Source organism: Mastomys coucha, unplaced genomic scaffold (genome assembly GCF_008632895.1).
Source record: "Mastomys coucha isolate ucsf_1 unplaced genomic scaffold, UCSF_Mcou_1 pScaffold12, whole genome shotgun sequence".
NCBI classification, from domain to species: Eukaryota; Metazoa; Chordata; class Mammalia; order Rodentia; family Muridae; genus Mastomys; species Mastomys coucha.
In genome coordinates, this window is record NW_022196894.1 from 67,789,603 (window position 1) to 67,803,828 (window position 14,226).

General features: G+C 35.6%; 1 protein-coding gene across 1 annotated transcript in view; it reads left to right on the forward strand.

Annotated features, from left to right (window-relative positions):
* Gbe1 (1,4-alpha-glucan branching enzyme 1) overlaps positions 1 to 14,226 on the forward strand; it is a 258,423-nt gene that overhangs the window by 188,302 nt on the left and 55,895 nt on the right. The window contains exons 10-12 of the mRNA XM_031364235.1: positions 321 to 419; positions 4,055 to 4,165; positions 6,860 to 7,031. Coding sequence (XP_031220095.1) covers positions 321 to 419; positions 4,055 to 4,165; positions 6,860 to 7,031 — 382 coding nt within the window. The remainder of the gene's footprint in view (positions 1 to 320; positions 420 to 4,054; positions 4,166 to 6,859; positions 7,032 to 14,226) is intronic.

The window sequence follows — 14,226 nt, forward strand, 5'->3', positions numbered from 1 at the left end:
AAAAAAAAAACAAATTTATTTTAAGTCTCAAACATTAAGCTGTTTTTGAAAAGATTTTGCTATTTTGCTTCTCAGGATGATGCTAATGAAGGGGGAAAAGCCTGTTAGATGGAAAGTTGTACTAGATTGTAAACATTAGACAAAAGTTTTATTAGGAACTAAGATATGAATTTATCACGCTATCTGCTTTTATAATTATATTTTTGAAAATACTCAGAAATATATGCCTTTGTTTCTTAAATTCATTTTTTTTTTTACTCTAGGCTTTTCTGTCATCAAAGTTGTTTGAATATTGATCATTCTAATGTATCTTATTTTAGGATGTGTCAGGGATGCCGGCTCTCTGTTCTCCAACTTCCCAAGGAGGCGGTGGTTTTGATTACAGATTAGCTATGGCTATTCCAGATAAATGGATCCAAGTAAGATCTCTTGTCTCCATGTATCTATCATATATGAATGTATTTGTTGTTCATTGTATTTATTAATCATGACTGTTTATTACAGATATAGGTCAACTATTAGTTCTCCTCCAAATGCATAATTCTTGTGTTTTTTTAAATAAGGTGGTTCTCAAAGCTTTGAAAGAACATTCTAAATCTTTCACATGTCTATTATTCAGGCAAGAGAAATTAATATTAATAAAATGTTGAGTGAAATTTTGCTTTATAAATATAGATTTGTGAAGCTTCAATAGTCTGTACTTAAAACACATTGAACTTTATCTAAACACTTATTCCCATCCATAATCATCTAGTGATGTAGAAATTACTTAATTTCTTGTACTTCCTGCAGAATGTTGTTTTTCAGTTATCAAAGCTGAGACACCTATACCTTTATTCAGTGAGTGTTTGTGTATTTATAGGAGTTTTCCTAAAAGACCAACGGTATTATATAAGCTTAGGTATGCTAGGCATACTTTGAGAACAGATGCCTATAATCATGAGTTGAGTAAATATAAGGAGTAAGACATCCATATGAGTAACCCTAACTTCCCAAAGAGCCCTTCCATGCACATGAACTACTTCTAAGAGACCACAGTGATAGAAGTGTGTGACAATGCTGAAGAGCTCAGGGTCTATGAAGAACATTATTGGCATTATCACTTGCTGTCCTTTATGTTCTTCTAGACATGTTCTGCAAAGCTGAGCTTTAATACTGAGGTTGTAACAACTTGACTCCATTTAATGATTCTTTAACCTATAGAAGGTCCACACACAAGTATTTTACAAATTCTCTTAGGTTGTATTAATGTTGTGGTTTAGGACATTGAAAGATGAATTAACTTTGTTACTACACAAGCAATGTTTGTCTTTTCACATTTATTCCACTGGCATAAGTTTGTCACCCCATATTTCTTAAGCCTGCTATTTTATATAGAATTATTTCTTTTCAAAATACCAAATCCCACTTTTTAACTTATTATTAAATTCTTCACCATCCTTTGTCTAGGTTCAAGAATATATCAAAAGTATTGATCAACCTAGAATTATTTTCCAGTCAATCATAGCTCACAGTGGGTTATAATCTTCTTACAATTTTGACAGTGTGTTCTACCTCTAAGTCTTTAAAATTAGTCCATTAAACCTTTTAGAACCTTCTATACAATAGTAGGCTGTGTGTCATACAAATAGAAAAATTAGCATCTAATGCCTAAGATATGGTCATCCTGAGTTCAGGAATCCTTTGAAGCCAAATGCCATTTCCTATTTTATGCAGCTACTTAAATGTGTTTCTGCATCACCAAATTTGTGGCCTTAGTTCATAAATCTAGAGAGTTAAGATATCATTAAATCTTTGAATACAGTGACTTTTCTCTGTTTTTATGAGCTGCATTGTTAAAAACCTAATTAGGGCCTGGAGAAAAAGCTAAGGTCTTAGGAGCATTTGCTGGTCTTCCAAAGGACTGGATACAATTCCTTATACCCAAGTGGTGACTCATGAGTGAGTGACTATAACTCCAGTCCCAAGAGATCCAACACCTTCTTCTAGCTTCTGCAGGTAGTGCATTCATGTAGTACACAGGCATGTTTTACATGCAAAATACCAAACACACACAAAAAAATAGTTTATATTTCTTTTTAAATAAACAGATGACAGTCATTGTCCCACATAGCAGTGAAACAGAAGAATATATTAAACCAGTTGGAAAGCCCTTTCAGAATGTGGCTTCTTACCATCATCTGCTCAAACAATATGAATGAGACAGTACTGCTAGATTCCAGTCATGATTTTGTTGCATAAGATATGTGTAATTTTCCATTTGTGTTCTTTAATACTCAGTTTATGAGAATATCATTTTATTTTAACCATTTTCTCAAGTATTTACAAATAGTTAGAATACCCATTATATCTGGTTTGATTTTGTGTGGTCAGATTTAAATAACCAAAGCTCTCCTATAAAGATGACATATGTATTTCCTGGAGCTCATTCTTTGCTCATCTTACCAGAAGACCTCTGAATGTTCAGTGGGATTTTTGAGACATAAGCATAGATTTTAACTTATGCTGTCTTGTGTCGATAATGTTATATGTTGATCTACACTTGGTAATAAGTTCTTCCAAATTTACTAATTTGTAAATTTGTACAGTGCCACAATGAATGAACCTCCATTGGTCCAGCTGTGATACTCCCTTGCTGCCTCTGTAGACATCCTTTTATTCTGACCGTCACTCACTTTTTAATCCCTAGCAAGGACGATTGTCATCTCCACCTCTATGTTGTATTTTACATAATGCGGTATACATGGAACGATTTAATTTGTAATTTCCTGGATTAGCATTTTCTCATTACAAAATCGTCTGGAGATTTCGCTCATTTTTCTGCTAGCAACATTTTCATTAGTTTTCCATTTACATGCCAGTTGGCCCCAGTTTTGGAAACTGGCTGCATTGCTCAGTTATGATCTCATCTTCAGACTGCATTCATCATAGCACCCTCTTCTGAGATCCCAAAACCTGCAAGATGAGGACATACCCAAAGTCAGTCATGAATAAGAGATAACAGGAACCAAGCGGCCTTCTTTCAGATTTGCCTAGGAGCAAGTTTCCTTGATGCCTAGAACAGAGAGTTGGCCTGAGCAGAAGGAATATATTGAATAATAGAGAAGCCACATTTAGAACATAAACTCACGCAGCTTCCCCTTGAGGAAGCTAGGCAGGGAAAAAGTTTGCATGATATCCATGGTGCTTGGGAAAGATAAAACATCAGATACCCAGTGGTAGACTCCTGTAGGGAGCAATTCATATGAAGGGAGAGGGTCAGCAGTGTCATGTAAAGGAAGTATTTCTCGAAGAAAGAGCAATTACTGACCCAAGAGCTGACCATCTGAGGTCTGAGGTAGGTCAGTGCCATCCCAGCAGGGTTAAAGGGCAGAAGTCATACCGAAGAAAATGAAGTGGAAAGAAAATCACTGTGCTCTATTAAGATAATAATTATTTTGTGATAATTAGCATTTGCACTCTGAAATAATTGTTTTAATTATCATTGTTTATGAGTGGAACAAAATGCTGTTCCCGGTAAGGCATTTTTATTCAAGCCTAAAAATGTAGTGAGTGTATCGCTACTGTGTTAAAGTTATAGGAAAACCTAGTGTGAACTAATAGTAAAGTAGACCAAAATTGACTGCCAATCATGATCTTGCAGTTATTACAGGTAATAAAAAAAAGTGGTAGAGATCTCAAAGTATAATTTTAAACATATGTAAAATAACTCATATCATCTGTACACAAACATCAATGGTATATTCTTCTGTTTACATGTGCAGAATTAAACCTTATAGACTGATATATAAGAGAATATGAAGGAAGCCTTGCATTTTAGCCTTTTTGTACAGGATAGATAACTGCCTGGCCCAGTTGTCATTTGCTTTAATTCTCTTGGTTGCTTATGTAATTTAAAGATGAAGTTTTACTTTCAGTAAAACTACAAACAAAGATATCACTCACTCTATCTATATGTCATATGGTTTAGAATAATATGTATGACTGCTGATTGAGGCTTATGTGTATGAATATCTGTGTTTCTTAGAGGTTGATTTTTCTCTCTTGTATGTAGTTACTTAAAGAATTTAAAGATGAAGACTGGAATATGGGCAATATAGTATATACTCTCACCAATCGACGTTACCTTGAAAAATGTGTGGCTTATGCAGAGAGCCATGATCAGGTAAATGAATATAGATGAAGTCATTATTTTATGTCAATATTTACTTCCTCTTATTCTTTGTATTCTTTTGCATCTCTAACTGCAAAGTTATAGTTACCTACAGGTATCAGAATATTTTTGTTAGGCATATACATACATAAATCCACATTTTAAAAAACATCTTAAACTTACTTTGTGGGTCTATGAATTCTACCTCTGAGTTGCATTACAGCTCAACACATTGAACTTGTAAATATTAACGATTTTTTTTTTTTTTGGTCATAAGAAGGATAGTGGTTTTAGTTTACCATGATAGGTTTCCACATATACTTTTTCTTCTTTTACACTTTTTCTTCAAACACAGAAGTCTCCTCCCATCATTGATCACCTAGACGGTACTTGTCCTACTTTAGACTATACTCTTCTGTTGCAGCAATAGCTATTTTCCAAAGACCAATCATCAACTTGTCAACCCTGTTCTACTTGCCTGAGGCTTGCCACACAGAGGCACTCATGTGGGACCCGTTTCCTCCCTTGCCCAGCTCTATGCCTTCTATCGATACTGTAGAACTTTGCCTTTTGGAGAGGCCCACTCCTTTCAGCCTTACACTTTGCTTCTCACCTACTTCACCTCAGAGGCTCCCACTCAAGTATATCGTTCTTTATGAATCCACAATTCACCATGAAAAACTTAGTTGCCTTGTGCTCAGTATTCCTGTCAAGCATTAGGGCAAGCAGAGAGTAGGCGCCCATTTGTTTTGTACCCTACATTTGAATACTGTCCCTGCTCCTACAACTCTAAATAAATACAGGAAGTCAGGAGGAGAGGCACCATTCAGCAATTTAAATTCATTTTAATTTCTTTCATATATGTGTGGCAAGGTTTCTCTATGTAGATCTACCTATCTAGGACCTTACTATGTAGACCAAGCTGGCCTGAATCTCACAATTCTCTGTCTTTCTCTGCATTCCAAGTGCTGGAATTCACTGTGCTTGAATCATTTTTATCACTTTATCAAAAATATAAAAATTCCATTCTTAGGGTTATAAATGAAGGCAATAAATATCTTGAAATTTTGGGGAAGTTTCTGAAGTAGAACAATAAAAATAGCCCAGAAATTTGAAAAATAAACATGTTTCATATATATATAATATATTTCATATAGTATTACATATATATGAAATATATTACATATATTAGAAAAAGAAAATTAGGACAATAAATGTATTTGTTATTGTAGTGAAGGAGGCATGCTTTCTAAATAATGGCTTCTCAGTTTTTTCCTCTTGTTAAGAATGTGCAACTAGACCATTGGCAAAGTCCCTGTCTCACACTCTACCTCTTTCTGTTGCCTGTGAGTACAGTAAATTTGAACACTGCTGTCATTGCTGAATTTCATGTCTTATCCCCAATGTCACATATTTAAGTACTTGTGATAAGGTATTATTTGCCTAAACCTAATTATTGTTTTAAATCTTAAATAGAAATTTGTTGAAGTGCAAAGTAGGCCTATACTAAATTCACAGCTTCTAAGTTGACCATTACTTTCTTATCATCTTAAGTTGAAAGATCAGGGATGGATATAACAGATCAAATGCACACCTGTAAGAGCACAGACTGGAGACGAGTCGGAGCTTGAAGAGTGGAGGGCAAGAAGCGGGGAGTGGGAGCTTCTTACCACAAAAGACAGTGAAAATTAAAATGGATGCATGCATTATTACTATTCTACTGTGGACATGTAGAAATCTCAGCACATTGTAAATGATCAACATGTAACCTGAATATTTGCTTGAATAAGTATAAAAGCCATATAGCTACAATAAAATGAAAGTTTTTCAAGTTATTTCTCAGCTTTTTAGCCTATCTGGGAAGATATGTGGGTTTTCCGAGAATTAGTTTATTCTGTTAAGGAGGACAAACGGTCAGGCATGTCAAAAGTGAATCTTGTGCATCACAAATACTCTCTGGTTAAATGACTTCATAAAAAGTCATTTGATCACGTATTTATACAGTGGATAAGTACAAATACGTATAATACATGGTAAAAGGTTTGAGATAATTTCTACATAAATTCTTAATGTTGAAGTATCTAAGAACATCTAAGTAATCTAAGATTAGCATACATATTAAGGTTAGTTAAGGTATGTACATGTATGTATAAGAAAGATTTCTAAGATTCTGTGTCTAAGGTTGTCCCAGTGGTATGTATTTTCACAAGGTCACTTGGCTTGAAAATAAACTTCCCCTTGAAAAACTATAGTCACCAAAATATGTTCACAGAATCAGGGATTGCACAAGCAAGCAGGTATACATAAGAACACGAGGAGGAAAGGCACATTGCTTAGGAATCTATGCTGTGCACCTTGTATTCATCTTTCAGAAAAAAACATTCTAATTAAAATAGCTTAGTGGCATAATAGTTTTAGACATTTAAGTAATTCCAACGTGAACCTTATAGTAAAATACCAAGACTGAGACCCCATACTTTACATTTCACTATCACTGCCCTGTTAATAATGAGTGTGTTCATTAGTTAACTGTCTTTAGTCTTGCGTAGTGCATGCTCTCAGAAACCCTCTTTTCTGCTACCTAGCGCAGTAAAGAGTTGCTCATCCTAATCATCCTGTGTAAGCCCGTGCTACGCTACCTTAAGTTATGACTGCTTAGTGTTGGTACCCACGCCCCACATTTATCTCAGTGAGTTGGTTTTGTAGGCACTGGTTGGTGACAAGACACTGGCATTTTGGTTGATGGACGCTGAGATGTACACGAACATGAGTGTTCTGGCACCTTTCACTCCAGTAATTGATCGAGGAATACAGCTTCACAAGATGATTCGACTCATCACTCACGGGCTTGGTGGAGAAGGCTATCTCAATTTCATGGGTAAGTGTGACTTATATGCAAAGTAAATGTGTGCTTAAAATGTTAACTAATATCAATGATGAAGAATATTTTGAATTGGTCTTGCAGATTAATAGAATATAACTGAATTTTATTAGATATTTTTGTTAATCAGAATGCTAAAATATTTTTAAAAGTTAAAATTATTATCTTGAGTTTCTTTATTCTGGTTTCATTGTAGTATTTTAATATTAGGCATATCAAAGCTGTAGTTGTCAAATAACAATGTGGTAATAAGCAAGTGGTTTGGATTTTCTCTGAGGTAGTTGCTCACAAGGTTCCTTGTCACGAGAATGAAAGTCATGGCTGAGGAACATTATGAAAAGCAAAACACTTACTTTTGAAAGCAACAAGACGTTAGAAAATCAGTACCTGGAGAATGTTGAATAATAAAACAAGGAAGTTACCTAATATGTCTCTATATGATTTGTTCTACAGCAAACATCCTAATGTTTGGAGTTTGGATTTTAGGAGTCAGGCTTCTTGGTTGGAGAGCAATTGATAAAACTACAAAACTTGTCTAGTAGCCTAATTTGTTTTTCCGCAAAATATATGCGTCTATGTGTTACAGTTATTCAGTCTTTCTGAGAGTATTACATGAAGCCTCAGGACTTTGAGTATTCTCTCTTATTTGCAAGCTGTACATTGGAAGATAGGCTCCAGACACTTTCAAAGGGGAATCATTTCCTCCTTCTTACTATTTCTCAGAGTATAGCAATTTCTGCAGAGAAGGGGCACAGAGTAACCAGTGGGTTACTCTGCCTAGATTATTAATCATAATATTTCCAAAGCACTCGTTTTAACACATTAATTGTGTTGAACTTAAGCAGACCAGTGTTTATTCCTCTGGTAAACCCTGTTTGTGAAATTGTGAATTGTAACAAAATAAACAACTGTAATTGTTTCTAACATCTATCTTTCTATAAGATTGATTAATTGGCTACATGTGTGATTAGAAATGTAACTTTGAAATTATTCTTTTATATAGGGTCAAGAGCTCTTCTCTAATTTTATTAATTCTAACTTTTTTCTTGAAAAGAGATAGCTTATATTTTTAATGAATCATTTCAAAGATTCTATCTTGTACCTTATCCAAGTGTGGAATTCCTCTGCTTTTAAGTAATAATCTCTTAATAGTTTTAAATTTTATTAGTGAGATGGTTTATATAATTCAATATATCACTACTAGCTATCATAATTTTAAACATTTTATTTTTTATTTTAAAAAAACATCATGTCGCTGTACTGATTAAAAGTATCTCATTAGTTCTTGATCTGAAAACACATATTGTTTTCACAAGCACAGGAATGTCTGAAATACTTAAGAAATTAATACTTATTTGGAGCTCTTATAGAAAATCTGTTATATTTGGAAGTAATGCAATTGTTTATTCATATTTTATTCATTTTCATTTTTAAAAATATATTTATTTATTCTATGTATATGAGTATATTGTAGCTGTACAGATGGTTGTGAGTCTTCATGTGCTTGTTGGGAATTGAATTTTAGGACCTCTGCTGACTCCAGTCAACCCCGCTTGCTCTGGTTGGCCCAGCTCACTCAGTCCCTGCTCACTCCAGCCCAAAGATTGATTTATTATCATGAACAAGCACACTGAGGCTGCATTCAGACACACCAGATGAAGGCATCAGACATCATTACAGGGGATTGTGAGCCACCATGTGGTTGCTAAGATTTGAACTCAGGACCTTAGGAGAAGCAGTCAGTGTCCTTACCCACTGAACCATCTTGCCAGCCCCAGTCATTTTCATTTTTATCTTATAAAATTTTGTTTTTCTTTCTCTGCTGGTAAAGTTGGAAAACAGTCATTTTTATTTAAATGATTCCATGGGTTTTGTATGTTGCTATCTTTTTTTTTTTTTTTTTTTTTTTTTTGGTTTGGTAATTTTTTTCTTTCATTGGCTTTGTTTTAATTTTGATTTTATTTTGTTTTAGCATAACAAAGTGCATACCATTGGCTGGGTAGGGGTGTGGGAGGCATCTGGGAGGAGTTGTGGCAGAGGAATGAGTATGACCTAAATATATTTTTATAAAGAAATTAAAACCAGTGAACACAAATATAAAAATGCTTTCAGAACCTTTGAACATGTGGCTATGAGCTCTGCTTTCCTACCATCCAGCTCTGTCTGCAGAATCCTAGAGAATACCACTTTGGCTAATTTGCTTCTCATTTGTTTCTTGATTCAATGTTTCTAGATTAGGGTTTCAAGTATTCATATTGTGTCATCAGTTATGAAAGAATTACCATTATTAATAAAATAAAGTATATCACTTTTTCTGTCCTTATGTGCTTTTCCTTCTTTTCTTTTTCTGCCCAACCTTAGTTCACAAGCAATCTGGGGACAGAGGTTAGGTGAATACTAAATTAGGCTTCATCCCAGTTGCAGCTGCTATTATCCCAGCTCCGTGTGGTAAAGGGACATGTTTAATGGTGTATAACTAGGAAGTGGCCACAGCTGGGCCCTTCTTCAATCTTATGGTATTCAACTTGAGAATATTACAAGGCAATTATACTTGGCTCGATTTGTAGATTAACCATAAGTGTGTGGCAAATGACCGAATAGTGTAGAGGGTAAAAAAAGATCTGATTTGAATCAAGTCTTCTAAGTGTTTGTAAGTATGAATGGGACCAGGAGTCTTTATTTTCTGTAGTCAGTTCTTCATGGTAGTGTTGTGCCTGTCTCACAGAGCTTTTCTGGGATGGAGTGGGGTGTAAAGATTTAATGCATATCTTTCCAAACCTTCAAGCATATCAACTTACCTATTATTAGTTATTTTAGTAAATGTATGGATCCTAAATAATGTTTTAACACCATATAGAAGTGATTTTTAAAGAATCTTTTTCAAAGGTCCATTGACAAATATGAGTAACTTTAAGGTATCCAGTCTATTTATATTGTAAGATATCAGATTGTAACTGACAACAGGGACTCTTGCCAGTTTATAGTCTCAGAAAAATTTGAAAATAGACTTAGAAGGAACCTGAGGGACCATTTGGAGGTTAGAGACCAATGCCAGAGAACAGAAGAACTGGAGATCTTAGCCACAGCAGGAGGAGTTGGATGGGTCAGAGAAAGAGGAAAGGGTATGATTTCTGAAATAGAGGTCAGGAATACAGGCAGGCTCAACCAGTCCATGTGTAGCTACATGAGAAGCAGGTGTATGCAGAGAGAACAAGGATCCTTGGGATTTCAGGCAAAAGAACTTAGTATTTTAGCCAATATTTATAAAACCAAAACTTTATACTTTTTTTTTTTTGAGTTCACGCTTAGCCAGAAGGGTCTGCAGGCTGCTGACTCCTGGGAGTGGATTGGGGGAGGGAGGAGGGTACATATTCATATCTTGCAAAAGAGAAAGTTTTCTGCCAATCTTTTAGCATGTATTCAAGTATATCATGTTTCTTAAAGTCACTATAATAGACAGCTTTCCTGAGCACTATTTGCCTGTCAAGGTGACTGACAGGCTCATTTGGGGTAGAATATCTTTGTGATCATATACTCTATGAGGCAGGGAAGAATGTCTCCTATCTAGCCAGAGCCAGAGAGGGTATGCAGGCCATATTCCTGTAATGGAAAAAAAAATCATACAACTGACTATATTTAAAAAGTATTCATAATAGAGAGAGCTGGAAAGACAGCCTAGCATTAAGAGCAGTTCCTGGGACGTCTTGTAGAGGACTTGGTTCTGTCTTCAGAAACCAACTCACGGTTCGAAACTGCCTGTAAGTCATGTTCTCTTCTAATCTCCCTATGCAACTCTGAACATGTGGTATGCATATATGTACCCTCCCCCTACATACATACACATAAAATATAAACCAATCAATCAGTATAAAAATACAACTAAAATTAAGTGAATAAATCTATAAAATAGCCACACATTACCAAAAGGAGATAATTTTCCTTGATGGGCTTCAAGCAACCCCTCTATTTCCTCCTCTCATGTGCTATTTTAAATCGTAAGCCTTTTCTTCTTTAGTTTGTTATCACGCATAGGAGCTTCAGGCCAGAGTTGATCATGAAGGAGAGACTTAGAGTGGTCTCTAACCCTGCTATTTTCTGATGATCTCATAAAAAGAGACGGTAATGATTATTTGTTAGGAAGCCATTCATCTTTTCCTACTTTGTATTGTATAATATATTTGAACATTTCTGTAGTCTGTAATATCAAGTGTAAATACTATTTCCTCATATACAATGGGTAATGAATATATCTACTAAGACAACCTTAGATTTATGTATAAGGAGGTCAGAGTTTGGCTGTCTTATTTAAATTTATTGACAAAGCCAAATTGTGCTGATCTGTTAACATGTCTTATGTATCTATTAGGTGTATCCATGTGTCTGTAGGATACAATCATATAGAACACCAAAAGAAATTTAATGTGGTTTTATAGTATATTTATGCACACCATTTATGTGTTCTCTCTATCTTTCTCTGTCTCTCTCTCTCCTCTCTTTGCCTTCCTCTGTGTCTCTCTTTGTCTTTCTCTGTCTCTCTCTCTCTTTCTCTCTCTCTCTGTCTCTCTCTGTCTCTCTCTCTCTCTTACACACACACACACACAAACTCACGCACATTCATAAACTCAACGTGCACGCATGAGAAGGCACATTGGCTGTTTGCAGGATCCACTTTTGTGCACTACAGGCAGTGACAAGGTAAATAGAGGATACTGTGCTCAGGAGGCAGTAGGCATCAAGCTGCATTAGGAGACTTTGGTTTTTGAGCTTCTTCTATCAAAACCATTTGGACTAGGTGGATTCAGGAAAGCCATGTTAAAATCAGAGTAAATGGATGACTGATGCAGTTGAGGGCTCCTTTGAAGTTAGAGTTCATTGGCAACATTACATGTAAAACAAAGAAACAGGAAACAAAAAAGCTTAGGCAAAAGGATTTATGGAGTTTGGGGGCTTTCTGGTTTTTGTTTTTTTGGTTTGTTTTTGTTTTTTAAGCCAAATGTATTGGTAAAGAAAACAAAAGGTAGGGACTGGAGATCAGTCAGTAGTTTAGAATGCTTATTATACTAGAATGTAGAACTCAGTTTGGAACTCCAGAATCCATGCAGAATCTGGAGAAGGCATTAGGAGAAGTTAGAAATATTTAGTCATTAATTGGAAAGCAATAATGAAAATGTATTGTGTTTTAAGTGTCAATTTTATGGTAAAAATGTTATCAGTAACTCAGTGATTTTTCTTATAAGAACATTTTCTAATGTAGAACATGTTTATAATACCAAATAGTTGTATTACCAAATATTTTCTCCATTTAAAGAAACATGTCTCATAGATTTATGAAAGCCTTTTGTTTTGTTTTGTTTTTTCATCAAAATGTAGGGTTTTTGTTTATTTTCTGTGTTTTATTTTTTTGTTTGTTTTGGTGGAAAGTATATTTTTGTTTTGCAAACAGCTTGCCTTTAAAGGGTCTTGCCTTGTTTGCCCCTGGTTTGACCTCATCCTTAGTTTCACCATCTGTAGACACAGAGATACAGGATGACAGGAGTCACCTCAAGACTGTTGTTGTGTTTGACTAGTTCTGAAACCTTAGATCTGAGGAAGTGCTGATCTTGTCGCAGAGCTGGCTCTCTCCCTGCTCATTTCTTCTTCTTTACAGGGAGTTTAGCCTAACAGGAGACTGATTGTTAAATGAGTAGGACTTTATTTGATTTAAAATTTTAATGGGGCGTGTGATCTCTAGATCTACCTGAGAGCATAAATAATTCAAATTTTTCATAAAACAAAACCAGCACCACCAGCAAGTACAAAACACATGATCTGGCAAAGGAAAATCAACAGAGCCAGCAGGATTTACCACTGTAATATATCAAGGTGATCCGGGAAGCTCAAAATTTGTGCTGTCCACATAAAACATGGATTTCCCAGGACATTGAATAACTCATGCATAATTGGAACACCCAACAAAATCTGGGATCAAGTGGGCTTATTGACTTGTTCCTTCTCACATAATTAATTCATAAAAGTTTCATTTGTTGATTCTTTGTTCAATCTTTACTGTCTTTGATGTAGAAAAGGAATTCAGAGGTTTAGCGTTCTTGTAGTTGGTATGTCACTGCGGGTCCTTGATATTGTCCTAGCTGCCTGGAAGTTGGTCTTCTAGCTGCCTCCTTCAGAACAAGAGTTGGAACTCTCATCTCCTCTAGACCTAAGTCTGCCAGGATGCTGCCATGCTCCCACCTTCATATGATGATGGACTGAACCTCTGAACCTATAAACCACGCCCAATTAAATGTCATCTTTATAAGAGTGGCCTTGGCCAGGCAGTGGTGGTGCACGCCTTTAATCCCAGCACTTGGGAGACAGAGACAGGCAGATTTCTGAGTTGGAGGCCAGCCTGTTCTACAGAGTGATTTCCAGGACAGCCAGAGCTACACAGAGAAACCCTGTCTTGAAAACAAAAAAGAAAACAAAACAAAAAACGAAAACCAAAACAACAACAAACAAAAAGAGTTGCTTTGGTCATGGTTTCTGTTCACAGCAGCAAAGCCCTACCTCAGACAATGACCCTATCCTGCAATTTATCATGTCTTTTCTCTATTTTACCTGGTATCAAGTTACTGGACTGCTTTTCTGTTAAATAGTTGATTTACTAATTAAATACTGTTTTGAATATAGAAGTCTAATACCTACTCTTAAAAACATTTTTTTTTAACCCACAGAACATTCTGAAAAACAAGAGTTGTGGGTTTTCTTTTTTCTTCATATTTTCCCATACACAGACAAGTTAACATATATAGTTACTTTTATGTTTTTCCGGGTTGTATTTATAGTGTTTTAGAAACCCCTACTGACTGAAGTTGAGGTTAAATCTAGTGTTGATGCAGTTGGAAGAGTCTCCCATCCTCAAGACTTAGGTGCTTCTGGAAACATTGTCCCCAGCATCCTTTTCATGTCTAGCAGCTTTTCTGCTTCTCTAATAGACTATTCTGACACAAGGCAACTCAGAGTAAAGGGTTTATTTTGGCTTACAGTCTCAGAGGGACAATCCTCTGGATGGCAAAGCTTTGATAACAGTCAAGGAAGTATGGGGTTAGGAACCAGAACTTGGCTGACCACATTTTTCATACACAAACATGAGCAGAGAGGTTTTTCATGCACACACACACACGAGAGAGAGAGAAAGAGAGAGAGAGAGAGAGAG